The sequence below is a fragment of the Neovison vison genome, chromosome 6 (genome assembly GCF_020171115.1).
Source record: "Neovison vison isolate M4711 chromosome 6, ASM_NN_V1, whole genome shotgun sequence".
Taxonomy (NCBI): domain Eukaryota; kingdom Metazoa; phylum Chordata; class Mammalia; order Carnivora; family Mustelidae; genus Neogale; species Neogale vison.
The window spans coordinates 106,828,838-106,856,064 of NC_058096.1; the positions used below are offsets into that span (position 1 = coordinate 106,828,838).

Below are 27,227 nucleotides of genomic sequence, written 5' to 3' on the forward strand. Positions count from 1 at the left end.
TTGGACAGGATTCCCAAAGAAATTACAGTGAGTAACATTCACCAGGCCATTTGTAACATTCCTTTTCTGGACTTTCTCACAAATAAACACATGGGGATATTGAATGAAGACCAGTGAATGGAATGAAGTTGCCCTTAGAAAAGCAGCATTTGCAGATGTATCCAAAGCTTCGAACTGCGACGACTCTTCTCTTTGGGGAAGGAGGTGATTGTCTGTGTGCCTCGAAATATTATGGCTACCAAACCATTGCCTCCACTTAAATCACTGTAACACCGGAGTATTCGGTCCCAGATCAGATCCCTTTAGGACAGAAGTTTCTGAGTCTAGAATGAAGCTGTGAGGGGATGTGTGCTCTGTCAGCTTGCATTTGCTCGCTCTCTGGAAAAGCTTTGGGACAGAGTCTCTGAGCTGGGCCAGGCCATGTGCAGCAGGTCCTTCTCTGGGTGTCAAGGGGTACCTTGGGCCACACTGGTGGTCCACCTATTCTGGGGCTACAGGCAGCTCCTGCAGTTACCCTGGTAACCTCTGGAGCCAGGCGGGGCTTCTGCCCTCATCCGGTGGCTGTGGCGTGGGGGACCCCATCAGCCTTAGAGGGCAATAACGCCTTGCAGAAGTCAGCAGAACCTGGGAGCCCACACGCTGTGCAGAAGTGTTTCCATGGAGCACAGGGACATTACTGCAGCCAAGGTCAGCACCGTCAAGGGGTAGGCAGATCCCAGCAAACGTCTGTTCGGGAAAGGTCTGACTATAACCAAGCAGCTCTCCATAGGTCAGTAATAGAGAACACCCGCAAATCCCAGGCACCTGGCCGACCTGGACCAGCTTTGTGTGTGTCAGGCAGAGCTGGTTCCACAGCATTCACGGGGTATGCAGGTTACCCCATGGTGAGGGACCAGTGGGGAGCAGCCCCTGGGCCAGGCCTGCTGGGATGGTGAGTCCTGTCAGTGGACTTAGTGCCCTGTTCTTTTCCATTTGGCTTTTCCAAAGCAAAGCGTTTCAAGGAAACACTGTGAGTGCCTTAAAGAGAGAGAAATGACTGCCGAAGCCACGAGATAGGAATGTCAGTGCTCAGAAGCAGTGAGAATAGATTGTGCCCAGATGCAGAGCCCTCTTGGCGGGAGAAGTGAACAGGAGGAGGGTCCACAGGGCCTGTGTGATACTCAGTTGCATTACAGATACTTTGTCCTAACATAGTCTTTGTCGAAGGAAAGGAGAGAATTTATTCTGTGAGGAATCTGCCTAAAGGAAATTTGAAGTTTGTGAATCAAACTTACCCAGTGAACAACATAACTGAAGTTTCCATGAGTTGTGTAGACGTTTGGGTCAGGAACAGAAGGCAGGGAGGTGACCAAGAGATCTGCCCTTCTCTATTCAGCCTCCTAGGATTGCAGGTGCACAAGGAAACCTGTTCAATAAGGCATCAGGCATGCCCGGGCTCAGTAAAAAAGTTTAGTGCATAAAGGCTCAGATACTCTATACATTAACCACTGTAAGCAAGGCCAGTGGACAGGTGGATAAATTTATTCAGCAGTGGACTGTGACAGTTCTACAGGATGGAGGATTTGATCCCAATGAGAACAGATCGATTTATTACAGGTATGAAAGCTTAAAGTAATTATCTTTTTGCAAAAGAATATTAAATCATTTAAAAGTTCCCATATGTGTTAATGTTTCAGATGTATTTGTATCATAACATGTAACATAATTGTGTAACAAAATCTACAATAAATCTTTTAGTATTTGTGTTGGGTTTTTCTGAGTTCGAAGCACTACACTTTGGTAGGTGGTTCTTCCATGAGGTCTGAAGGAGCTGGGATCGGGCAGAGGTATAGGTATTTTTGTTTACATTAATCCTGCCACTTCTTTCCAAGAATTTGCAGCTATACAAGATAAAGGATTACAGTTACATAAAAGTCTGGAAAAAAAAATTTAGAAGATGCACACTGACCCAGAAGTTAAGGATTTCTGACAGCTTGGGGCAAAGGAAAACTACCTAATAGACTCGGCACCTCCTCAAAGCCAAGGCAAGGAGGGAAGCCGTTCCTGTTGTCTAAGGAAGAAGCACACTGCTCTGTCTGGAAAGCTGGAACTGGTCTCTGCTGAGGTCTGGAAGAAGTTACTCCGGGGACACAGTCCTGCTGTGACCATCTGCTAGCAGAATGGCTAAAAAAAAATAAAAAACCAAAAATGCAGAAACATTTCAGAAATGACCACTTTTTACATCCACCCTTAACAAGACTAAGGGCTTTGAAAGCTTTGGTTCTTCAAAGGCAGGAAGTTCTGCAGGGCAGAGGCATTGGGATTCCAGATCCGTAGCTTTCCTGGGACCAGACTTCGCCTCAGCCTTTAGGGAATCAAAATGTCCAGAGTAAGGAGAATAGGGGTGTTGCTTAGGCTCCTTTCCTGAATGTTGATCTCAGCCACGGTTTTGACTGGAGCCTCAGGACAGATTCATGTCCCAGGCAGTTCCTCAGCTGGGGACTCGCTCTTACTGACAGAAGCCTGTGTGAACAGCGCTGGCCGACCTGACCCCACTAAAGGGGACATTCCCCTGTCTACCCAGGTGGGCTGTAGGGTCAAGGTTTTTCAAAAGCTCCTTTTTAGGAGTTTGGCTGAAAATCCTGGTGTTAGTACAGGTATGAAAGTATCCTCATTTGTACTGGGTTTCTCTGAGTTTTGAAGCACCATGGAGCACAAGGCGGGACCTTGGTCTCAGCGGCTGTGGGGGAGGACTTCGGGGCACCACTCCACTTGGGTGTCACAGTGCATCCTCAGGGCAAGTTCTGGCAGCTGCTGGCAGTGCTAACACTGGTTATGGAATCACTGATACTAAATGCTTGCTTCTGGCTGAAATTAGCTGACAGATTGAACTTTTTATTTTTAAAAACATAACTCTTTACAGAATACAAAATGCTTATTATATAGAAACTTTAGCAAATACAGTAAGGTGTAAAAAATTTAGTTACCCATAATTCCCCTTCCCAAAGATAATCACCATTAGTATTTGTTGCATCTTCCTCTTTTATATATGTGTATGATGTATGTGGTCAGTACCACACGCCCGAGACTACTGTCCCAGTTGCTTTGGAAAGCCTAATGGGAGGTTAAGCCTTACTAAGACCTAGAGTGGGTGGAAGTTCCTTCTTCAGAACCTGAGTCTTCTAATAATGAAGCCTAGTAAAGAGGATTATCGAGTTTGGGGTTTGGTGAAAAGCTGTCTGTTCTGGTGCATTCCAAAAAGGTTCCTGGGCATGCAGTCTGCCTTCAGAGGCAGGCCACGTGAGGCAGGGGTCCTCCCGCTGTTTTGGTGCTAAGGCTGCCAGGAAAGGCAGGCCTGTGGGATCCGGCTGAGGTACAGCCTTTCGGTCTGGTCTGCAGGCTCTCAGGGAGAGAAGGGGGACACAAGCAGGGTCTAGGGAGAAAGACTGTGTCAGTGGCTTCAGATGGGCCAAACCTGCAAGGGAGAATAGAGCCAGCTCCCTGAGAAGGAGGCGGGCCTGGGCAGGAAAGGACCATTGTCATGTCTGCACAATTGTCATGTTTGTACTTTGCTGGCCATTCACTATACTAATAAGCACACTGCCCATAAACAGAAACTCCTACTAGCAAGGTAGGGGTGTTCTCTTACTCTGCAGATAAGGAAATGGAAGCTGCTCACAGTGAGTAGAAGTCAGGAGTTAGCCTAAGACTAGCTTTTTCACCCTAGCTTCAGGGGTGCAGAGGGTGGTGCACATGAAAGAGGGGAGGTTGGTGTGTCCTGTGAATACCGTGTAAGACACCACTGTGGATGGCAGTCCAAACGGAGAGCCCTTGGGATTTGTCAGCCTTCAAGGGGCAACCAGTCATAGCCACAATCCGCCAAAGTCCAAGAGGATGATAAAGACATATGAGAAGGCGCTCCAGGTTTATAATTAAAGAAATAAGCTAACAAGAAATTGTAACAGTACATTTTTGCATTTTAGTAAAATCTGAGATTGTACGGTTAATCTGTTCATTTCCCACAGAATGCACAGCAGCAGGCAGTCTCTTTTCTCTTAGAAACGTCTAACATGCAAACCAATGAAGTCGGAAATAATAGAACCCTTTGTGTAAGCATATGGTTTTGGTTCTGCCTTTAGAATGATTCAGAGCATTTCCTTTGCTGCACTTAAGAGGAAGGCTGTGCCAGCCAGAGCCAGCCCTCCCTCTGAGGGACCAGCCCCGCTCCAAGTCGTCTGAGGGGCTGGGAAACAGGAGGTCCGCGGCTGTGGCTTAACTAAATGCTCACCAGACACAGTGCGTGGGGGCTGGAGAGGGAGGAAGACCCACAGGGAAATCCTGGAGTTTCCTTACCAAGAACTGTCCTTAGCCTGTGCCTCTAATCTCCCAAGAGCGGACAGAAATGCCTTCGAATGTTTGACCGCCGGCTGTGCAAACTGGGCCAGGCTCGCTCTGCGTGGCCACGTGGGCTGGGACTTACCGGCAAAGGAGGCAGCTTTCCAAAGCCGACAGCTGCCTCCTCACAGTGAGCTCCCCCAAATGTAAGTGAGAGAGCCGGGTGGGAGTCATCTAGGTGTAGATAACATGTTAAAGTCTTTCAGAGAATGAGGCTAATGCCACTTCGTCCCAAAAAATGCTCCCAGTTCTTTGCCAGTATGTATGGTGGTCCCTTCTAGTTGTCAACTGTAAGGGAAAAAACTGGAATTAGTAATAAAATGTGGGGCTCAGAAACCTACAAGTTCAAGGACATTCATTCAGCACTTCAAGCACTCCTCAGAAGAAGCTTTTTGTTAAAACATAAGGGTCAGGGCACCTGGGTGGCTCAGTGGGTTGGGCCGCTGCCTTGGGCTCAGGTCATGATCTCAGGGTCCTGGGATCGAGCCCCGCATCAGGCTCTCTGCTCAGCAGGGAGCCTGCTTTCCTCTCTCTCTCTCTGCCTGCCTCTCTGTCTACTTGTGATCTCTGTCAAATAAATAAATAAAATCTTTAAAAAAAAGAAAAAACATAAGGGTCATCTGGGACCTAAATTATGTCTTTGAAATTGAAACCCTGTGATTGATACTCTGTTCCTTTGGGAAATGACATTCTAGTTACTCAGCATCATGGTGAGTCACATGCAGGTAATAACCCAAGATCTCTTCAACCTGAATGTGTAGCTATTTGTAGGCATCTCCAAGGACAGTCCCCTTGGGTTACCATAGGTCACAAAGTTCTCATGCAGCCTGGGAAAACAACTCTAAGTGGACTGGTTCTTTCAAGCACCTGTTATATCTGTGTTCCTCAGCCCGCACAGACCAATTCTGTTTACAACAGAATTGATCCTTAAGTTCTTCAGATTTAAAAACTGAAGGAAGGCCAAAAGAGGCAATTAAAAGATCTGAAGCCTTCTGTACACTTCTCAAGGAAAAAGAGGATGATTGAGGCCCAAAGCTGAGTTGGGTGCTACCGTGTCCATCCGTGCCAGGCCCCACAGCCCGGTGGCAGCCGGGGAGGAGTGGTGCCCGCAGTAAGAAATAGGGGCCTTGCCCCACACAGCAGAGGGGCCATCCCAGGATCTCACCCAGTCCCTGAGTGGCCGAAGACAGGCCCATCTTGGCACCAGTGTGGCCAGTTACACATTGAGGATCCGGGGAGCTGAAGCCTGAAAGATGGCTGATGGGTTAGGGGTGAACTTCTTCTTCCCCTCGGGGGCCTGAAAAATGAAATGTGGCCCCATATCAGTGTGCCTTTCCCTCCACTTTCCTTCCCCACCACCTCCCATCCCAGCTCCAGGAAGAAAATTTTTGCCTCTTGTCATCCCAAGAATTGAGACTGCTGACCTAAAGGGTCTGTGTAGGAAACATGCACGGGGCAGGTCACTGCATTAGGTCAAGTATGGCACCTGGACCTTTTGTTCTGCTCCCTGAAGCCTCCTTTGGGTGGAATCAGGAAGCTGAACAGTCCCAACCTCCCTTCCATCTTCTAACACAAACGCAAAGGACACGGAAGGCTCACTGTTACTGCTCAGCGGTCAAGGGTAGGTTGGGATTTAGGAGGGAAAGGGACACCCTGCTCGCCAGAAAGTCACTCTAGGGAGATGCCCCACGTTGGCCAGCAAAAAGGACCACTGTGGTTCTCTGCTGAAGGATGACTGGGTGCTCAGACACTACTGTCCTTGGCCCTAATGCCATTTTGCATCATCAAAATCCGACTCCTAGTCCCAAACCTGGAAAGGGGGCCTCTGTTCCCACACCCTCTGCAGCCGGGAGCCCAGCCCTTTGCCCTGCCACACCCATTTCAGGCTGACCTGGAAGCCCCCCCCGGGGCTGCTGTCCCATCTGGAGCTGTGGGTTGTGATGACTGTGGTGGGTCTTGCCTTTGTGGATCTTGGCGGCTTCACTCCGGTCCAGGCCTGGAACTCCTGTCTGGAATAGAGGACACGGTTACCACCTGGCTCAGGACCAGTCAGCCCTCCTGACTCTTCAGGGGCCGCTGCCATTGTCCTGTGCTGCTTGGAATGTCCTGGCCATTCTCCACTGCTAAGTTGGATCCAGATGTGATCCAGATATGAACACCTGGGATGTGCTGGGTATCGGAAACCAAGTCCCAGCCCTTGCTTCAGTGCTCCCTCTTTAGTCTCCAGGCAACTCTAAGGGGCCTGAGACACCCAGAACCAGTGCAGGTTGGTCACCTCCAGCCAGGCCACTAGTGGCCCTTACATCCGCAGGAGGGAGGTGCTGGCCCAGACAGTGCCCAGCACAGCAAAGGTCTTCTGTACCTGGTTACAACAGAAGGAAAAATAAGTTCAGTATTAGGTTTACTTTTTAATAAGTGGTCTTATTAACTCCTACAAAACAGAACAGATTGTAGTGACTATCTCGAACAACGACAAGCTGGTCTGGCTTCTGCAGGACACCGTGCACACAGGCGCTCCTGCCTGGATGCAGAAGAGGAGGACCTGGGGGTGGCTGACTCCATAGATAGAAGTGACAAGGCTGGCACAAACCAGCTTCATGTTCTCGGAGTACATTTTTTTTTAGTTCACGTATTTGTTTTTTTAGAGGGGGAGGGGGCAGAGGGAGAGAGAATATAAAGCAGACTCCCAGCCAAACTCCCTGCTGGGCAGGGCTCAATCTCATGACCCCCAGATCATGACCTGAACTGAAATCAAGAGTCGGACACTTAACTGAGTCACCCAGCCACCGCTCAGAGTACATTTTTTGACAAAGATTTCATCCCTTGGTTCCTTTGCACTAAGACCTATTTTAAATTCTCTCAATTCCTGTGCTAGACAGCGAGCTCGGAAGGCAGAGACCTGCTGTGTCCATAGGAGCACCTGGCCAAGACAGTGTTCTATAGAAAAGTGTCCAGCTGGCCAGGGGCAGCACCCACATGCAGGCGGGATCCATTCTTATCTCCTCCCACCCACAGCCCTGGCTGGGTTTCAGGCCCAGAAGTCAACAATGCTGCCTTTGCCCTCGGCAGCAGCACAGCTGGGCACCACTAGGCTGGCCGCTGGGGTAGGGAGCAGCTGTGTCTGTCCATGGTCAGCGCTCAGAGGTGCCAGGAGGCGAGCTGGGCCTGGGCCCTATCAGATCACTTTTGCTGCTGAAGCAGCAAGGTTCCAAAGACCAGCTGCCCGAGCCATCTGCCATTCTGTTTCTCCTGGGGAAGCAGGTCCTCCCCTGGACGCGCCCTTCTGTCCCCAAACTGAGCTAAGCCTTGGGCCTGGCAGCCCAAGCCTGTCACCCCAGGGTGGCTGCAGGGGTCCCAGCACAGAAATGGATCAGAGCCAGGAGCTAAAGCAATGCCCCCTGGCTGCTCCTGGGCGGGGCTGGTGCTGGAGACCAGTGAGGGAAGACCTTAGCGGGGACAGAGATGGAAACTCAGACCTAGAAGCAGCAGGACCCTTTGATGGCCAGGGAGAGGAGAGCAGATTTATGGCTCCTGTGAAGAGGATAATAAAACCACAAGACAAGCCACATAATGCCAGGTGCCTCCCCTGACCAAGCATCCATCTGGTCTGGGCCTCAGCTGGACCCTGAAGGCTGCAGTCCCACTAAGAGCCAGGGGCCACCAGTGGCAATGCCGAGCACCCTAGGTTTTCAAGTCTTCAAATGCCTTTTCTCTGAGCCTCCTCATGAGCTTCCTCATGAAAAGGGCTACTGATCTCCGTGCAGGAGGCTATAATGAACCTTGGTGCCGGGTACTTCAGTGGTCTGCCCTGTGCCCCACCCAGGAAAGAAAGAGGTAGAGGACTGAGGAAGGAGGTCTTCCAGAGCCAGTGGAACCAGATCCTGGGCCAAAGGCGCTAAATGGCACCTAGGGAATCCCAGAAAGGAGAGACCAGGGCTGGCTGCAAGAGCAAGATCCGCAGCGCCCCTCTGGCCAAACAAGTGAGGCCAGTAAGTTTTCTCAAGAGGAGCAGGGGCTGGCGAGTGACCATGAGGACTCGGGTTCCCTGATCTGTTCCTTTTCTTTGTGAATTTCTTCAAACAGATTACATGGGTCTTACAAGGAGTCAGAATGGTTTCCCACATCAAGTCCTAGAGCTGGGAGGTGAGGGGTCCCAGAGGTCAGCTGGCACGCTGTTGGGGGAGCCAAGTTCAGCAGTGGTCCTGGATCTAGGCCCGATTTGTGGGTATGGGGACCCCAGGAGTCAAGCTCTGGCTATCTGTTTTACAGAAGAGGAAAGCGTCAGAGAGGCCACATGACCCACCAAGTTATACCCCAGAAAACAAGAGCTTTGGTGAGTCCCAACTCCGTGCAGTAGCTTTCCACCACTGCAGGACCCAGCTCAAGAAACAAAAGGATGCAGAGACGGCAGTATCTCAGGGGTGAGATCTTAGGGAGATAATCTATGGGAAGTCCTGAGCCTGGTTTCTGCCACTTGGTAAGCAGAGAGTAACAACTTGTACCTTTAGTATCACTGGAGCTGGGAGGACCCAGCAAGATGTTCAAACCCACCATCTGCTCAACACAAGTGAGGGGCCACTTCTAAAAGCCCCGCCTTCGCTCGAACATTACCAGTGAGAAGGAGCTCAGCACCGTGGAGGCCACTCACTCCATCATCAGTCTATTGGAATTATTAGAAAGCTCTTTCTTCCCTGAGCTGAAGCTGGCTCCCTGCAGGCTCTGCCCCTTCTCCAGCTCCTGGCCTGGAACAGCAGTCATCTGAAGGTGCTGCACACCCAGGCCCTCGGGCCTCTCACCATTCAGGCCCCTCCAGCTGGCTCACTGCAAGCACAGAGCAGTCTGAACCCTCTGCAGCCTAGCAAGGGCCTGAGCTGGGCTGTTTTGCCCTGCCCTGGTGTTCCCCTGTGCATTTCAGCAGTCAGCGTGAGTGGGCATCGGTGAGCACAAGACCCATCCCACAACTACCTTTCCCCATTAGGTTCCTGAAAAACTGCATGCCCATGAAGGAAACCCTGGGGAGATGGAACCTTCTACACGTCTTAAATAATTACTCTGTGGAAATCCCACCTTAATACAGTTGATTTTTTAAATAATAAAACCGAGGGGGAAAGTTCATACCTTTTTGCTCCTTTAATTCCACAGGTCGGAATTTCTAAAGAAACTGAAAGGAGCAAAGACGTTTAGCTATAAGGATGCTCATCACAACAATTTTTTTTCTCTGAAAAAATGTTTTTTTAAAGGTAACACATGTACATGTTTGAAAAAAAAAAAAAAAAAACAAAAAACAGTTCTTGAAAGGGTGAGAAGTCAGTCAGTGCTCTTCTGCCCCTGGCAGTATCCCTTCCTCCCTGGCCCTCCCACCTCTCCCCAAAGGTTCCTGTGTTTCCACACATCCACCCAGAGATAACCTACTTGAGCAGACACGCGTATATCATACCCCTTTTAAAAACACAAACAGCAGACACACTGTTCTGCATTTTGGTTTTTTGACATATACCCAATCCAAGATCTTCCAGACCGTCCGCTATCACTACATCCGAGGCTTCCCAGTAGCCCATCCTATGGTGGAGTCATAATTAGCCAGCTGCATCAGGAGCACAGGGGACTGTTTCCGTCTTCTGCAGTACAGTGTTGCAACATACCTTAGATTCCTTAGTTCCCACCCCACATTCAAGGATACTTGCAAGGAAAACTGGAAATGAAGTACTGGATCAAAAGAAGTGTTTTTTAATGGTCTCAAATTAGAAACATTCTAAATATTCAATGAGGACAGATTAATAATTGGAATATATATATCAATATATGGACAAATGTAAATCCTCTGGATAAAACACCGCATGTCTACTAAAATTCCTGTTGTAAAAAAATAGTAACATGAAGAAATACAAAATTGATGGGAAAATGTGTACAGAATCTAAACACAGAAGAATTACAAATGGGTATGAACTCAAAGCTTAAGGATTAGAAAGAACTACCAGTTTGGGTGGGGTTAAAGGAATTTGTTGTAATTTCCCAGTTTTCTACTACAAGTTTTGTAATAAGACAAAGAAGAATGCCCTGAGTTGTCCAGGGGCAGAGCTAAAGTGGGGGCAGGGTGGCCCCATAGATCTCAGTCACTCAGCGAGATTCCCTAGGGGGCCACCTACTGGGAGCCCTGTCTGGTCCTCACCAGCCTCACAGAGGGCACTGGGCGGAGGGAGCTCAGGCAGCTGACCCCCACATACCCTGCCTATGGCGAGATCCACTTGGTGGAAGTTAAAGCAGATTTTAACTCAGTTGATGGCAGGGCTTTCTGATAGGGCTGAAGGAGAGGAGGGAGAGGAGTGAGGTGTGAGCAAGGTAGTGAGCTCCCTATCAGCAGAGGTGCTCACTCATTCACTGACATGGGGGGTGGGGGGAGCTGTTAGGGAGCAGCGAAGGCGATACCTCAAAGTGCACTAGGACCTGGGACCAAAGGAGATGACCTCCGAGGTCACCTACAGCTCTCCAAGTGGTGTGGGATGGGGGCTCCAGGTGCCTCCTCCCTCCCCACCAAGGTGGTCCTCATGGTTCACAGCCTCCGTTTCCTCCTACCAAGGCGTACGGACTCGATGCACCCCCTGCCCGAAGCCCCATACCTGTACGACGTGGTCACCACAGCCGAGTCCGCGTCGCCGATAGGGAGCACGTAGACACCCCGGCCAGGGGCCGTGGGGGGCTTGTTCCTGCGGCCGCCCACACCTGACCCACGCCCCTGCGGAGCATCCCTGGGCCCCGCGGGGGCCGTCCACGCGCCGAAGTCCCGCTGGTACTGAGTGAGCGGCACGTCCCGGCCGGGGTCCCGGGTGCCTGCAGGAGACGGGCCCCTGCGGGAAGCGGCGCCGCCTGCACCGGGCTCCTCGCTCTCGAGGTCCGAGTAGCTGTGCAGGGTGAGCGGCACTGCCACGTCGGAGCGGTCCAGCTGGTTCCAGCGCCGCGCCAGGCAGCATAAGCGGCTGATGCAGGGCCACGCCATGCCGGCCCCGGTGCCCGCCGCTCGGCTCCCCGCGCTCCGGGCCGCACCACCCCCGCCCGGCGTCCCCGCCCCCGCAGCCCTCCCCGCGCCGCCGCAGCACCGCCCCCTGGCCTGGGGGAGGCCGGCTGTGGAGAGAGGAGGGCCCGGTGGGGCCTGGGTGTGCGCCGCCGAGGAGCACGGACCGGTGGGCGCAGAGGCGGGGGGGGGGCACCCAAAACCGCCTGCAGGCATTCACTAGTGTCCAGCTGGAAGGTTTCATCTTTTAACCCAAAGTTCCTTTAATACTATTTTATAAATCGGACCTGTTTCCCCAAGAGCGAGAGCCGGGTGGCAACAACGCGGTCGCCCATGGTCCTGGGCCGGCATGGGCGCAGTCCGCCGCTGCCGGGCTGTTGGGGCTCGCAGAGCAAACAGGGCTGCCGCATTTGTGCTGGGCTGCTCCGCGGGGACTCGCGGGAGGGTGCACAGAGCAGAGGTGCAGCGATGCGGGGATCACAGGGCAGACAGGGCGGGGGCGGGGGGCATGCTTGCAGAGGACACGTGCTTGAATCAGCCAGTGAGTCACTATTTGCCTTTAACGACGCTAAATTTCTAACAGCCAATCCAGTTTTCATTGAGAACTGGCATTAGCCCTCAACTGACCTTTCCCTGAGTTCTAAAATCCCTCATTTTAAAGCATGGCAACAGAAGACTTGGCGTTATAAAGCTGCGGTCTCTGGCCATTCTGCTGTAAACATTCCCTTCCCTCCTGTGCATGCACTCTTTTTTTTTATTGCAAAGTTTGGGTAATCCTCCAGGCTAGAGGTCAATCTGTTTAATGCATGACAGGGCATCAGAAACATCTCCCTGGCCACAATCACAAGACTTCCCGAGTATCTGACACATGCCCTCAATGTGTACTGCAGACCATTGACTAATCACACGACTGAAACAGCATTAATTAGCCAGAGCTCCATCTCCAGCACATACTTGGACCATCTCCAGTCTGCATCTTAGAACAGAAAACTGCAGTGGAGCCCTGACCAGTCAGGACACAGATTCCTCCCCCAAATCACCCCCTCTCAGCTTCCAATCATAGTAAATTGACGGACAGCTGCGGTGGCCAGGCCATGGCCCAGGAGGCAGCAGGAGAGGAGCACACTGGGAAGTCACTGGGAAGTTACACACCTGCTCTCGCTGGGTTGGACAAGCTTTCTGTGACCTCCATACTCCAGGGCCCTGGGATAGCCACTTGGGACATTGGAGAATACAATACTCCATCCTGCAGGAAAAAAGAAAAAAAAAAAAAAAGTGATAGCTCTTCCTTTTATTTCTTCATCATTCATTAAGCAACAAAGAGCACTTACTATGTGCCTGGAATAATGCTGAGGGACCCCAGAGGTTCAGTGTAGTAGGCGACAAGAGAACTGGATAAAGCAAGTGGGAGAGGGCAGCTGGCCCCACCACCTGTAATGAGGGAGGGTAGTTGGTTCAGGATAGGGGATTGGGAGGTTCAGCCAAAGCCATCAGAGGCTGGATCAGAGAGCCTCGGGAGCCACAAGTTTTTCATGGAAGACAACAGGGAATGACGAAGTATTTTCAGCATTCTGTGGCCATATGAAGACACACAAGGAAATTTTAGAGACCAGCTGGAGAACAGTCTCAACAGTCCAGGTTAGAGATGAGAGACTGAACTAAGGCACAGGCACTGGGAATGGAAGGGGTACTGGATTCTAGACATGGGAGGGGAAGAAATCTAGAATGGCTCCCAAGTTTCTGGCTTCCAATTGGTGAGATCACTCCTTAAGCCAGGAGTGACACGTGAGATATTTGAGATACTTGAGAGTGGGATCCCAGCACCTGAAACCATACCTGGTATACAGTAGATGCATGTACTAAGGACGGAAACAGTCCACAGGCCCAGAGCTCAGAAGACATCCTCATGAAGATAACTGAAGCCAGGGGAGGAAGAGTGAGACGATACAGCTGCTTTCCTGGGGGTACCACACCTAACAGGCCAGTTCAGGAGGCACAGCCCAAGAGGCACAAGAGCCAGGCAGAACATGGCCTTTGGGTGCTCAGGTGTCAGCAGAGAAGCCACAGTGAGAAAACACCCTAGTAGGCAAAGAGTAGGGACAACTGCCAAAGCTCTCAACTGTAAGGCTCATGCTTCCAGGGCTGGGCTCTGACCCTTCACAAGGCCTCTCACAGAGAGAATGGCATTTGCCTATTGAAAGGCACTAGTACAGAGGGATGTTCTGGACAGAGAAGTGATTTAGGGATTTGACCTTCTAAATGCTCCCTCCCTAACCATCACAAAGCAGGAAAACATGTCTTCACAGTCTGTGTCCCTAGTCTGCCCACAGCAAGACATAAATTTCATTTTGGACTCCATACGAAATGTCCATATTATCTCAGCCTCCCATCCCATCTCTGGGAAATGGGATGCTTCTTGCCTCGTCTGTGTCTCACCGGGTTGTTGGCATAGTATGTTCCTAATGTCAAAGCACAGCAGTGTGACCCCGAGCAGTTCCCACACACAACTACCCTGGTTCCTTACTGGCAAAATGAAGGCTAGGACAAAAGAAACACACACACACACACACACTCACTCACTCACTCTCGGAAGTGACATTAGTATAGAATCCTTTCTGCCTGGTAAGAATAATTGGTATTTCACTAGAGAAGAATCTGGGGGAAAAAAGAGTATGAACTGTCAAATCCTACACAAGTCCTCTGTGTGGGGACATGCTACCTTTCAGCTCAGCACCGTGAGGTGGGCACAACTCATTCCTTTCCATAAAGCCTGACCCCCTCTCCTCAACAGCTGGCTGTACTCCCTCCAAGTGCAAGAACCGGTATTATCTCTTGAGGACAAAGACAGAAAACTCTCCTATAAATCATCTCAACAAATACTATTAAATTCTCAAAATGCATTTCCTAGAAATAATTTTCAATCATGAGGGCAAACACAAATTCAACCATAGGGAAGCTGTTCTGATGGCCACTCTGTTATTTCAGTATGATGCCTCAATTCAAAAAATGTACATTTTCAAATACAAGATGCAATTAGGCTCAGATTCAAGTCTGAATTTATCCAAGATATTTCCTTCTAAGGCTTAAATTAGTTACAATTTTAATCTAGAAAACGAAGCCTAAAAATAGCTTTTTGTATATGCCACTCACTGCCAGAAAACATTACCTTTCTTAGGAAAACTTTTAGAAAATACTACCTCTGTTATTTCAGTCATGACAGACAGAAGGTTTTTTTGTTTGTTTCTTTTTAACCTGCCAACCAACCAAGGAAAGGGGTAGGTGAGTAAGCAGAGATGCAAGAAGGCCAAAGTACAAAAACAAGCATCTGAGTCTCAGACCTTCCCTGTGCAGTTCCACCAAGTTCACAGCTCCCGCTACATCAAATATAACTAACAGCACGATTCCAGGGCAGCATCAGTGCTCTTCAAAAGGGACACACACCCTCTGTTTACAAACTAGAGATAGAAACCTTTATTTCACAACTTTGTCATAATTCACTTTCTAATAAGACATGTACTGGGGATAGAGTTAAAATACTGGGAAAGCTCGGTGCTGGGTATCTTCCAGGCAGAAGCAAAGACGTGGTCACTCCAGGGCCGATGTGTCCTGGGCCTCTTGGGGCAGCACAGGACACACGCACCAGTCTCATCCAATTCCAGTTTTACTTCGAGCCGCCTTTTTTGGGGCTGTTAGTCCTCATTTCATGCCAAATTTTCACTAGAGGCTCCCTGTTCTTCCAAATGAGTTCATGACCATAAGTGATATACCATCTGGGGAAAAGAAAAACAAACCAAGTTCAACATTCAAACAGTATGACATACTAATGTTAAGTATCATGATGATATCAAGTTGACATTTTAAAAAACTGAATGCCATGGTCATTTACTATCTTGCTTATTAAATAGTTGATTAATTTATTTGCTATAGAGCAATGATTCACCTTTAATATGGAGTATGTGAAAGGCCGAAGCGGGCCACACCATGTATGACACATACTACTGTTAATTCACCACTGCAATTAAGCATCAATCCCCATGAAGACATGAGGAAACCAAGTCTCAGAGAAAGCAATTTCCTCAGGGGCTTAAGAGCTTCTAAGCAGTCGGTCAAGAACTCACCTGAAGGTCAGACAGATTTTAAGCCTGGTCTCCCATCACTATATTAAATATAAGAAATGTCAGCATTCGAAGTCACTAATGATGGCTTCAACAGCTTTTTAAGATTTTATTTACTTGAGAGAGTGCAAGAGCACAGGTGGGGGTGGGCAGAGGGTTCTCCCTTAGGATCTCTGCTGAGAACGCCAGGTTGGGAGGGGTCAGGGGTGGGGCGTTGGGCTCCATCCCAGGATTCAGGACCCAGGATCTGAGCTAAAGGCAGACCTTAACCAACTGAGCTAGCCAGATGCAACAGTTTAAATGCTTCTCATCACCTCCTACCTGGCTACGCAAAGGGTCATCTGTTGATCCAAATTCTCCCCATCTTTTTTTTTTTTTAAGATTTTGACAGAGAGAGAGAGATCACAAGTAGGCAGAGAGACAAGCAGAGAGAGGGGGAAGCAGGCTCCCCACTGAGCAGAGAGCGGGCCTCGATCCCAGGATCCTGAGACCACGACCTGAGCCAAAGGCAGAGGCTTAACCCACTGAGCCACCCAGGCGCCGCAACTCCTCATCTTTTAAAGTACAATTCCAATCCCCATTCTGTGCATTTAAAACTGCCTGAAAGCAGCCTGAAGCAATGAGCTGAGGAAGCCGAAGCACCAAGAGGTTTAGTAATTTACCCTGCCTGGGCTACACAACTAGAGATCACCAGAAAGGACTCCAGAACCTCATCTGACTCTGAAAGCTGTGCCCTCACCACTACTGCAGCATCAAGAGAGCACCTACTGGAAGTTGAGGAACACACAGCTGAGTGCCAATGAGCAGGGCCTGCCTTTAGAAGCCCAAAGGTCTATGTGCTACAAGACTAGAAGCTCTACCTGAGAGGGGCACAGCCGTAGCATAACTCAGGGGCACCTATCTCCTACTCTCCTGAGAATAGGGAGATTATCTTCTATCTTCTATATTATTCTTCTATCTTCTCCTTCCTAGGGGAAGGATGAGAGGGCTTCCTGGAGGAGGTGGGATTCATCTGGAATGGCTGTTACTGAAAGCTGCATGACTGACACCTTTATTTTTGCTCTGGTTTGCCCAAACAGATTTCATGTTCCCTGAGGCAGAGACCAGACTCTGTTAATCTCTGCATCTCCCCAGACACCTGACTGAAAAAATGCTCTATTTAAATGGCTCAGATTTATATCAAAATATCAGTTTAATGTTTTAATTTTTAATGTTCTGAATGTTTATTATAAAGTACTGCAATCTTTTTAAGGTACTTGAATTTTAATATTCACTAACTATAGTTAAAAATAGTCATAATTAAAATGTTGAAAAATAAAGTAATCAGTAAATTTAGAGAAAGAAAAGACATTTTTAAAAACATGCAATTAAAAGCCATGCTACAAAATTCTTTTGGGCTTAGTCAAATTTTGTGGTGAACACAGAACAGAGAAAAAGGATCACTTAAGATTTGTTTATTCATTTGACAGAGAGAAATCACAAGTAGATGGAGAGGCAGGCAGAGAGAGAGAGAGGAGGAAGCAGGCTCCCTGCTGAGCAGAGAGCCCGATGCGGAACTCGATCCCAGGACCCTGAGATCATGACCTGAGCCGAAGGCAGCGGCTTAACCCACGGAGCCACCCAGGCGCCCCCACTTAAGATTTGAATGCAATTGTAAAACTCCTGCAAGAAATGAATCACTTGTCAGGAGCTCTCCATTAATAAAGGTCTTCCCAAGACACACTGTAACCCTCTCATTTCAAGTGGAGAGTCAAATACTTGAATATTACAGGTAAACTGTTCTGATTATACTTGGAAGTTCAAATATAATTGGTCATTTGGCTAAATTAAAAGTAGGAAAACACTTTAAAGTGATCAATTTCTGTTTTGATTTGGTGTTTTGGGTTTGTTCATAAGCAGCCGCACAGCCCAGTGCTCACTCTGAAACTCAGCTCTGCAAGGACTAGCTGTGTGACTTCGAACAGCTGCCTTCTTTAAAGCAGTTTTTGGGATGCCTGTGTGACTGGCTCAGTCAGTTAAGCATCTACTCTCAGCTCAGGTCATGATCTCGGAGTCCTGGGATCAAACCCCAAGTTGGGCTCCCTGATCAGCGGCAAGTCTGTTTCTTCTTCCTCTGACTCTCCTTCCCATTCAGGCGCTCTCTCTCAAAAATATAAAATCTTTGAAAAAATTAAATAAAATAAAGCAGTTCCTTCCCATAAAATGAATACCCCACAGGGTTTAAGAGTATTAAATCAGCCCTTAGCTTGGGCACACAGTAAATATTCAATACATGTTAGCGCTTATTATTGCAAAAGTACAAGGTGAGGGACATAGAGTCAAGGAAATACGCAGGAGGATACTAAAGGAATCTTTACCATCAGTACGATTTTCTAAATATTCAGCTTTACTAACTGAATTAAAGATGTTGGAAAAGATGAATTCTGGATGTGACTGCGATCTAGTAAATGAAAGGAGCTGAAATTAGAAACCGCAAAGAGAAGGGACTCCTCTGCCTTTCAGATCCTGTACTTTAAAATACATTTGACCCAATTATTTTCAGAATGGAAAAGGTCATCTAATTATAGTTCAGAAGAATAAAAACCTGCTGGGGAGAAGATCCTTTATGTATAAATGGGAGGATCCAGAGAGATAAATTTAGAGTTCATAAAACAGAACCGTTTTTCCTAAGTCTTTATGTTTCTCACATTGTAATATCAGGTCAGTTTCTACTATTTATAATGTGCTGCTGTTAAAGCCAGAACTCACATATGCGATTCTTTAATCATCACTGAAAATTATAAATGGCATAATGGCATTTAGTTCCACCGCCTACTGGGCAAAACTGCTCCACTTAGAATAGATTTTTTTTTTTAATTAAAAAGTTAAGTTTTCCATTGTCATGAAAAAAAAAGAAAGAAAGAAAGTAAAAACCAAGTATATGCCACAAAAAGCAATATTTATGCAGGAAAAAACAGTCCATCAGGGGATCTAGTACATCCAATAGACAATGACTCTGCTGAAGGGACTCTCCTGGTCAGATGGGCTCCAGGAGTCCTGAGGTTCTGTGATAGTCGCTCCAGCGCCACTACGTTTTAGGCAACATTCCATCATGTGACACCCAAATGGAAGATCTTGTGAACACTGTGCTATTGTGCTCGATATGGTGTGATGGAGGTGGAAGGGACTTTGGATCTGAGTTTAAATCTTTGCTCTCTCCTAGCTATCTGACCTGGGGAAGATCACTTCTGAGCCTGCTTCCCATCAGTAAAATGAAGGTAGTAAGAGTAGAATGGAAACCACTAGCTCAGAGCCTGCCACCTAACAGATGCTCAGTAAACACAGGTTTAGGATCCCCAGCCTCTACTTGTTCAGACATCACCACACACCTGGACATCTGTCCCAGGCACTGTCCATTTTGTGTCTGCCCAGCACTGGTGACAGGGAGGTGAGGGGTGGCAGGAGAGGAGGCCTGAGAGTGCGGAAAGGAGAAAACAGCACACACTGGGGGTGGGGAACAGTATCGCAAGAGGGGGTAGCAATCCTGACAGCTCCCAAGTTGGGGTGAATGGAGATCAAGGGTCGGTCAAAGGCACAACAGCTCCACCAACAACTGAGGCTGGGCCAAGACTGTAATTCTTCTCCTTCTACCTCATGTGGTGAAGTCAGGCAAGGCTAAAGCAAACTGTGTGCAAGTTTTCTCACCCTCCCACCCCCACCGGCCCCTGCTTCCATCCCAGAGTTAACTGCCTTGCTCTGCCTTCTTCTTTTTTTTTTTTTTTTAAAGATTTTATTTATTTATTTGACAGAGAGAGTGAGCACAGGCAGATAGAGTGACAGGCAGAGGCAGAGGGAGAAGCAGGCTCCCCGCTGAGCAAGGAGCCCGATGTGGGACTCGATCCCAGGAGGCTGGGATCATGACCTGAGCTGAAGGCAGCTGCCCAACCAACTGAGCCACTCAGGCGTCCCCTTGCTCTGCCTTCTTAAGGTGGGCAGGGGGAGAGGATCCAAGAAGGCAGTGCAGCAATCAGTTACACCCATACTTACATTCCAAAGAGAGCTCCCCCAAGATGTGCTGCATGATCAAAAAATTTCCATCCCAGGATCATTCCTGCTGTATCCATGGCGATAATGGCTTTTAGGGCCTAAAAGCCAGCAAAAGAGAATAGAACTGGTACAATTTTGATTCCTCCAGCATTGACATTTCTAATTTAAGGGCAAGAATTCAGTCAATGTAAAAATATCACCACTGTCCCCAGCACTTCACTTCATAAAAATACTCACATTCCCTGCCGTGAATGTGAACATTGGAAGGAAGATAATGGCAAGCCTCCCTTCTGGGATCTTTGTGCAGACAGCAGCAAGGACAGTCATGATTGCGCCTGACTGCAAATGAACACACATGAACATGTGAGAATCTCAATGTGCATCTGTTTAGTGACTATTAACATCTAAAGTAGCAATATTTTTTATTTTTATTTATTTATATACTATTTATATTATATATAAATATATATATTTATAATACGTATTTATTATCTAAAATACATATAAATATATTATTTATATCATTTATTTTATATTTATATTTATAAGCCACACATTTCTAGGGTGAGCACAAAGTTTAAAAGCTTTTAGTTATTAACACAGAAAATATCGGGCAAAGGGGCTGCAAGTCCACTGCACGGTAACCGCCTAGAAAGAATGAGATGTGTAACCACCACCATGTGAGCGCTTAATGAACTTCAGGGATTTCACTGAATGACTAAAAAGAAATTCTCAAAATTTCCACAAAGCCAATTCACCCAGAGTGTGACATGAATTTGCCCAAAGAAACCCACATGCATGAATTTCTTCCAAATATAATGCTTTTTCTATGAGACTGATGCACTGCCTACTGCAGTAAGGAGGCACCATAATGCTTTTTCTAAAAAACAAATACACACGTGAAATTTGCACCCTACTTCATAATGAAACTAAACATTTTCTTTAAAACCTCTGCACAAATGTTCTGCCTCAGGAAAGCGTGCCATGTCTGTCCCATGGTTCTGCATGACCCACCCATCACAGTATCCTCCCAGGGACACACACGTATCTGCCTGCCTAAGAAGCACTTCTCCCAACGACCTCATATTGGAGAATAAAAATCTAAATGTCAGGGTGCCTGGCTGGCTCAGTCGGTAAAGCACGCAACTCTTGATCTCAGGGTTGTGAGTTCAAACCCCATGTTGTGTCTAGAGTTTACTAGAAAAACAACAACAACAAATAAAAAACAAAACCTAAATGTTACAACCTTATGATCAATAAGTCAACCAATTCTTGTTATAGCTGAAATTCTTATTGTAGTTGAAATTATAATGGCTGTATTTTTAAAAATCATGTGTTTTTCCAGGTTGCCACATAACCTTTGTAACTTAAATGTACAACGGCTACGAAGTATCTCCTGGATAAATAATGCTAGTTAAACTCTTTATGTTAGACATGTTCCCACTTCCTCTAAATGGTAGAATACTTGAGAAATTAGATCATAATCCTTAGTTCACATTAAATCTCATGATAATCATCATTCATCTAAATACTTGAGGCCTACTTTATGCCAGGCACGATGCTAGATGGTGGGAGTACAGAGGGGAACAAAACCAGCAGTCCCTTCCTTAATGGAGCTTACAGTGGGGCAGAAGTAAAAACAACAAAACATGATCAGTTATTCTGGGGAAGCAGGGCATACTACAGCAGCACATGGAAGGGACAGCTGATGTAAGCTCAGGGGTCGTAAGTGGCATCAATTTTTGCACAGAAGGATCACCAGGCACTGGCCCATCTTTTAGAAGGGGAGGAGATGAAAAGAGTGTTCCAGACAGAAAACCAGCTTGCACCAAGGCTGGAGATCAGAAAGTATAGTGAGAGGGAGAAATGCAAAGAAGATGAGTGCAGCTGGAGACTAGGGGCAGGGCAAAGGGAAGCCAGCGCTTTAACTTCATTCGTCTTCTTCAAAGTTCTCAGTTCTAGTCATTTATTAAAATAATAAAAGTCTGAGGCATCTATCTGGCTCAGTTGCATGTGACTCAATCTTAGGGTTGAGTTCAAGCCCCACAGTGGATGTAGAGATTACTTAAAAATCCTTAAAAAAATAAAATAAAATAAATATATATATAAAATAATAAAACCTCCATGAGGGACATTCTACAAAACATATTCCCACTTTCTTCCAAAGTATCAAGGTTATGAAAGAGAAGGAAAGATGAGAAACTATCAGACTGTACGATACTAAAAAGGCATCATAATTAAATGCAAGGTAGTATCCTGGAAAAAAAAAAACAACAAAAAAAAGAACATCATAGGAAAATTGGAAATCCAAATATAGTCTGCAGGAGGTTGTTTTTGGTTTTTGTTTTAGATTTTATTTATTTAGTTGAGAGAAAGAGACACAGCAAGAGAGGGAACAACAAGCAGGGGGAGTGGAAGAGGGAGAAGCAGGCTTCCCAACAAGCAGGGAGCCCGAAGTAGGGCTCGATCCCAGAACCCTGGGATCATGACCTGAGCTGAAGGCAGATGCTTATGACTGGGGCCACCCAGGCACCCCTATGGTCTGCAGTTAAACAATGTTCTACCAATATTAATTTTTTAGTTTGGCAAGTTATGGTTATAGAAGATGCTAACATAGGGAAAGCTATTGAGACATACACCTTTACAACCATCACGGCAAAAACTGATTCAAGACAGAATAATAAATGGATGCTTCATATTTCAGGGAGGTGACAAACGAGACCCTGATACTTAGATAAATCCTAAAACATCTTCTCACAAATTACACATTGATTTTAAAAGGTAAAGGAAAATAGTAACTTTACAGTAGAGAAGCAGGATAACAACCAGTCAACAAACAGACATTAAGAGGCAAATGGGCATTAGGTGCTCCCATTTGGGGTTACCTGAGGACGTATACACACTTGTGTAGCATTCCAAACAAAACACACAATCAGCATCTTATCATGAGGAAACAGACAAACCCAACTGATGGACATTCTAATAAATAACCGACCTGTATTGTTCAAAACTTAATGACATGGGGAAAAAAGGGCTGCCCAAAAGCAACAAGCAGAACTACATCAAATCCAAAAGCTTCTGCACAGCAAGAGGAAACCATCAATAAAATGAAAAGACAACCTTCCAAGTGGAGAAGATATTTGCAAATTACATCTGAGAAGGGATTAATTTCTGAAATATATAAAGAACTCATATAACTCAATAGCAAAAAAACATGAACCAATTTAAAACGGGCAGAAGATCTGCAGACATTTTCCCAAAAGAGACATTCAGATGGCCTGTCGACACAGGAAGAGGTGCTCAACATCACTAATCAGGAAAATGCTAATCAAAATCACAGTGAGATATCACCTCACACCTGTCAGAATGGCTACTATCAAAAAAGAAAACAGGGCGCCTAAGTGGCTCAGTGGGTTAAGCCGCTGCCTTCAGCTCAGGTCATGATCTCAGGGTCCTCGGATCGAGTCCCGCATCGGGCTCTCTGCTCGGCAGGGAGCCTGCTTCCCTTCCTCTCTCTCTGCCTACTTGTGATCTCTCTCTGTCAAATAAATGAATAAAATCTTAAAAAAAAAAAAAAATTAAAACCGGGGCGGCTGGGTGGCTCAGTGGGTTAAGCCGCTGCCTTCAGCTCAGGTCTTGATCTCAGGGGCCTGGGATTGAGTCCCACATCAGGCTCTCTGCACCGCAAGGAGTCTGCTTCCTCCTCTCTCTTTCTGCCTGCCTCTCTGCCTACTTGTAATCTCTCTCTGTCAAATAAATAAATAAAATCTTAAAAAAAAAAAAAATTAAAACCAAAGGGACACCTGGGTAGCTCAGTCAGTTGTGCATTGGACTCTTGATTTCTCCAGGTTGGGAGATCAAGCCCGGTGTCAGGCTCCCTGCTTAGCACAGTCTGCTCTAAGATGCTCTCTCTCCCCCTCTCCTTTTGCCCCTCCCCTCACTTGTGCACTCTTTCTCTCAATTAATTAATTAAATCTTTAAAAAAATATTAAAAAAATTAAAAGCAGAATTATCATATGATCCAGTAATTTCACTTCTGTGTATTTATCCAAAGACACTAACTCAAAAAGGTATATGCACCCCCATGTTCATACTAGAGTTATTTACAACAGCTAAGATAGGGAAATAACCTGTGTCTATTGATAGATGATCAGATAAAACGTGGTGTACAAACACACACATGAGTATTATTCAGCCATTAAAAAGAAGGAAATCTTGGGGTGCCTGGATGGCTCAGTCAGTTGGGCATCTAACTCATGACTTCGGCTTGGGTCATGATCTCAGGGTTGTTAAGACTGAGCCCCATGCTGGGCTCTGGGCTCAGCAGGAAATCTGCCTGGGAGTCTCTCTCTCTCCCTCTGCTCTGCCCCACCCACCCCGCTTGTGCACACTCTCTCTAATAAATAAAATCTTAAATGAATGAGTGAATGAATGAAGGAAGGAAATCTTGCCATTTGTGACAACATGGATTGACCTTAAGGGCATGCCAAGTGAAATAAGGCAGAAAAAGGCAAATTCTGGATGATTTTACTTATGTATGGAATCTTAAAAAACAACAAAAACAAATAAGAAACAAGCCCATGTATGGAGAGAACAGACTGGTGGCTGCCAGAGTCAGGAATGGGGAGGGCCAAAATGGGTGAAGGAGGTCAAAAGGTACAAGCTTTCAATTATAAAATAGGTAAATCATGGGGATGTAATGTACAGCACAGCAACCACAGCTGCTAATACTGTGTAGCATATCTGAAAGTTGCTGAGAGAATAGATCTTAAAAGTTCTTATCACAAGGAAAAAAAAAGTGTAACAATAATTGGTAACAGGCTTAACTATGTTAACTAGACTTATTGTGGTGATCATTCTACAATATATACAAATGTCAGGGGCACCTGGGAAGCTTAGTGGGTTAAGCCTTTGCCTTCTGCTCAGGTCATGATCTCAGGGTCCTGGGATGGAGCCCTGCATCAGGTTCTCTGCTCAGCGGGGAGCCTGCTTCCCCCTCTCTCTCTGCCTGCCTCTCTGCCTGCTTGTGATCTCTATCAAATAAATAAATAAAATCTTTAAAAAAAATATATATATATATATACACTTTTACATACATATACAAATGTCAAATCACTATGCTGTACACCAAAACTAGTATGTTATGGAAACCAAAGCTTAGTTAGAAAAAAAAGTTGCAGAAGATGTTCCAGCTTCTAGGAGACCATAGAGACATAACCACTAAATGTAGTACATGATTTCAGAGGGGTAAAAATAGCTACAAAAGACATTAATGGGACAAACTGGAGTATGTTCTATAAATGAAGGTATATTGTATCAACATTAAATTTCCTGAATTTGATAAATGAACTATGGAAAAATATAAGAATATTCATATTCTTAGAAATATACACTGAAGTATTTAAGGGTAAAAGGACGTGATAGATGCAACCTACTTGCAAATAGTTCAGAAAAAACAGTATGTATATATAGAGAAAATGGTAAGTGAAATGTGGCAAAATATGAAAAGCTGGTGACTGATTCAAGAGTCTTTTGCAGTTCTTTCAAAGTGAAACACAACTTAAATGTAAAATGTAAGATAAAAACCTTTAAAAAAACATAGGACCTGGGTGGCTCAGTGGGTTAAGCCGCTGCCTTCGGCTCAGGTCATGATCTCAGGGTCCTGGGATCGAGTCCCGCATCGGGCTCTCTGCTCAGCAGGGAGCCTGCTTCCCTCTCTCTCTCTCTCTGCCTGCCTCTCCATCTACTTGTGATTTCTCTCTGTCAAATAAATAAATCTTAAAAAAAAAAAACAAACATAGGAGAAAACCTCTGTGACTATAAGCTAAGCCAACATTTCATAGTTATGAAACCAAAAAGCATGATCCTTAAGAAAAAAAAAATTAGTAAATCAGACTACAAATAAACTAAAAAATAATAGTCTTTAAATGACACTGTGGAGAAAAGGCAAGATACAGGCTAAAAGAGAATACTGGTATAACTCAAATCTGATACAGGACTTGTATACAGAATTCAAAACATAAACATCAGGCAAAATATTTGAACACTTCAGAGAAGATATATGGACAGCAAATAAGCACATGAAAAACTGATCAACATCATTAATCATTAAAGAAATAAAAATTAAAACCACACATATATCACTATATACTGATTACAAATTAAAAAGACTGACCATACAAAGTGTTAGTAAAGATATGAAGAAACTGAAAATATCACACACTGCTGGTGGTAAAGTAAAATACTATAACCACTCTGGAAGACTATTTGGAAGTTCCTCAAAAGTTAAATACTTATTTGCCATATGATCTGGCCATTCCACTCCTAGGTATCAGCCCAAGAGAAATGAAAGCACACATCCACACGAAGTTACACACAAAGGTTCACAGCAGCTTTTCTGCAACAGCTAAAACTAGAAACAACCCAAATGTCCACCATGTGAATGGATATACATATTCTGGCATATTCATACAACGGAACATTTGCCACCCATTCAAAGAAGAAACTGATACACAGAACTTCATGGATAAATTTCAAAATAACCACAGAGTTAATGGAAGCCAGAACAGTAACAAAAAGGAGTACATGCTGGATGATTCCATGAATATTAAACTGTAGAAAGGAAGTACAAATGAAACTATCATGACAGAAAGGAGAGGAGTTATTGCCCAACAGTGTGGTGAGAAGGAGAAGAAGGGGCTACCAAGGAACACCAGGAAACTTTCAGGGATGATGAATATGTTCATTATCCTGATTGTGGCATTGGCTCCATGGGTGTCCACATGCCTGAGCTTACCTATATATAAACTTTAAACACGTGCAGACTTTTGTACATCAATTCTATCTCATTAAACCCAAGTTGCTTTTTTTCTTTTTTAAAAAGACTTAGGAGTCCTTTGTACTGCAACTTTTCTGTAAGATTTAATTTCTAAATAGGATATTTTAAAAAGACACCTAACAGTGATTTTTATAAAAGATGCTTCTATAGTTGACTGTATTTGATTACCCCATAAATAAAAGGACATTTTCTTTTAAAAAAAAAAAAAAAAAGACTATTTATTTGAGAGAGTGAGTGAGCAAGCATAAGAGTGGAGAGGGTCAGAGGGAGGAGCACACTCCCCACTGAGCTGGGAGCCCAACTCGGGGCTTGATCCTGGGACTCTAGGATCAAGACCTGAGCCAAAGGCAGACATGTAATCAACTGAGCCACCCAGGTGTCCCAGGTCCTACATTTTCATACTAAAAACACTATTTCTGAAAAATAGCATCTACTTCTCACAACCACCACTTCTACAAAGGGCTGCTCTAAAACCTAAGATTATTTGACATTCCAGTAATTATTAATACTTTAAAGTGTTAGGAGTCCCAGGATCCCAGAAATCCCAACTCTCTAATACATAGTTGCCAGCTGACCCAAACAGGGAAACTAGCTCAAGCTGCCTTCCCAGGAATGGGCTGGGGTAACTGCAGGATGGAAGAACAGTACAAATATCCCTTGGAAGGAGAACCAAAGACCTAAGTCAAAGTTAAGTAGGCCAAAAAATCCCCAGTGCTTAGGCTGAAAAAATGCGAAGAACAACAAGGAAATAAACCTCCACCGCCTATTAAAGCCACCGGTGAGTGTTGGTGGAGCCTGCAATTATACAGCAGAGGTTACGAATCTGAATTCTATCTACCATATTTAAGATCAACTGTCTGCTCTT

The 27,227-nt window shown here is 45.9% G+C and overlaps 3 protein-coding genes across 7 annotated transcripts in view; 1 reads left to right on the forward strand and 2 right to left on the reverse strand.

The window, feature by feature from the left end:
* Positions 1-1,741, forward strand: part of YEATS2 (YEATS domain containing 2) — a 121,554-nt gene extending 119,813 nt beyond the window's left edge. For both annotated transcript variants that reach the window (XM_044251870.1, XM_044251871.1), the window contains exon 31: positions 9-1,741. In XM_044251870.1, coding sequence (XP_044107805.1) covers positions 9-117 — 109 coding nt within the window. In that variant the 3' untranslated portion in view covers positions 118-1,741. The remainder of the gene's footprint in view (positions 1-8) is intronic.
* Positions 1,501-11,368, reverse strand: MAP6D1 (MAP6 domain containing 1). 3 transcript variants are annotated; one of them, XR_006385019.1, is made up of 4 exons: positions 10,992-11,368; positions 6,266-6,383; positions 5,540-5,671; positions 1,501-4,662 (listed from the first exon to the last, which is right to left on the reverse strand). XR_006385019.1 is itself a non-coding variant. In XM_044251873.1 (3 exons), exons 1-3 carry the CDS (start codon positions 11,366-11,368, stop codon positions 5,591-5,593), a joined length of 576 nt encoding a protein of 191 aa, XP_044107808.1. In that variant the 3' UTR covers positions 4,911-5,590. The 3 variants fall into 3 exon arrangements, 1 of the variants encoding a protein (XP_044107808.1); XR_006385020.1 differs by having other exon boundaries at positions 5,242-5,671; XM_044251873.1 differs by lacking the exon at positions 1,501-4,662 and having other exon boundaries at positions 4,911-5,671.
* Positions 11,369-14,830: 3,462 nt separating this feature from the next.
* Positions 14,831-27,227, reverse strand: part of PARL (presenilin associated rhomboid like) — a 52,312-nt gene continuing 39,915 nt past the window's right edge. For both annotated transcript variants that reach the window (XM_044251875.1, XM_044251874.1), the window contains 3 exons: positions 19,762-19,863; positions 19,525-19,622; positions 14,831-15,153 (listed from right to left, as the gene is read on the reverse strand). In XM_044251875.1, coding sequence (XP_044107810.1) covers positions 15,045-15,153; positions 19,525-19,622; positions 19,762-19,863 — 309 coding nt within the window. In that variant the 3' untranslated portion in view covers positions 14,831-15,044. The remainder of the gene's footprint in view (positions 15,154-19,524; positions 19,623-19,761; positions 19,864-27,227) is intronic.

Bases quoted from the DNA above. Each gene is read 5' to 3' on its own strand.
- MAP6D1 (XM_044251873.1), bottom strand. From the start codon at position 11,368: ATGGCGTGGCCCTGCATCAGCCGCTTATGCTGCCTGGCGCGGCGCTGG. The intron at 6,384-10,991 runs GTATGGGGCTTC...CCTCTATTCCAG, and splicing joins GTGGTGACCACGTCGTACAG to ACAGGAGTTCCAGGCCTGGA. The intron at 5,672-6,265 runs GTCAGCCTGAAA...TTCATTTTTCAG, and splicing joins GCCCCGGGGGGGGCTTCCAG to GCCCCCGAGGGGAAGAAGAA.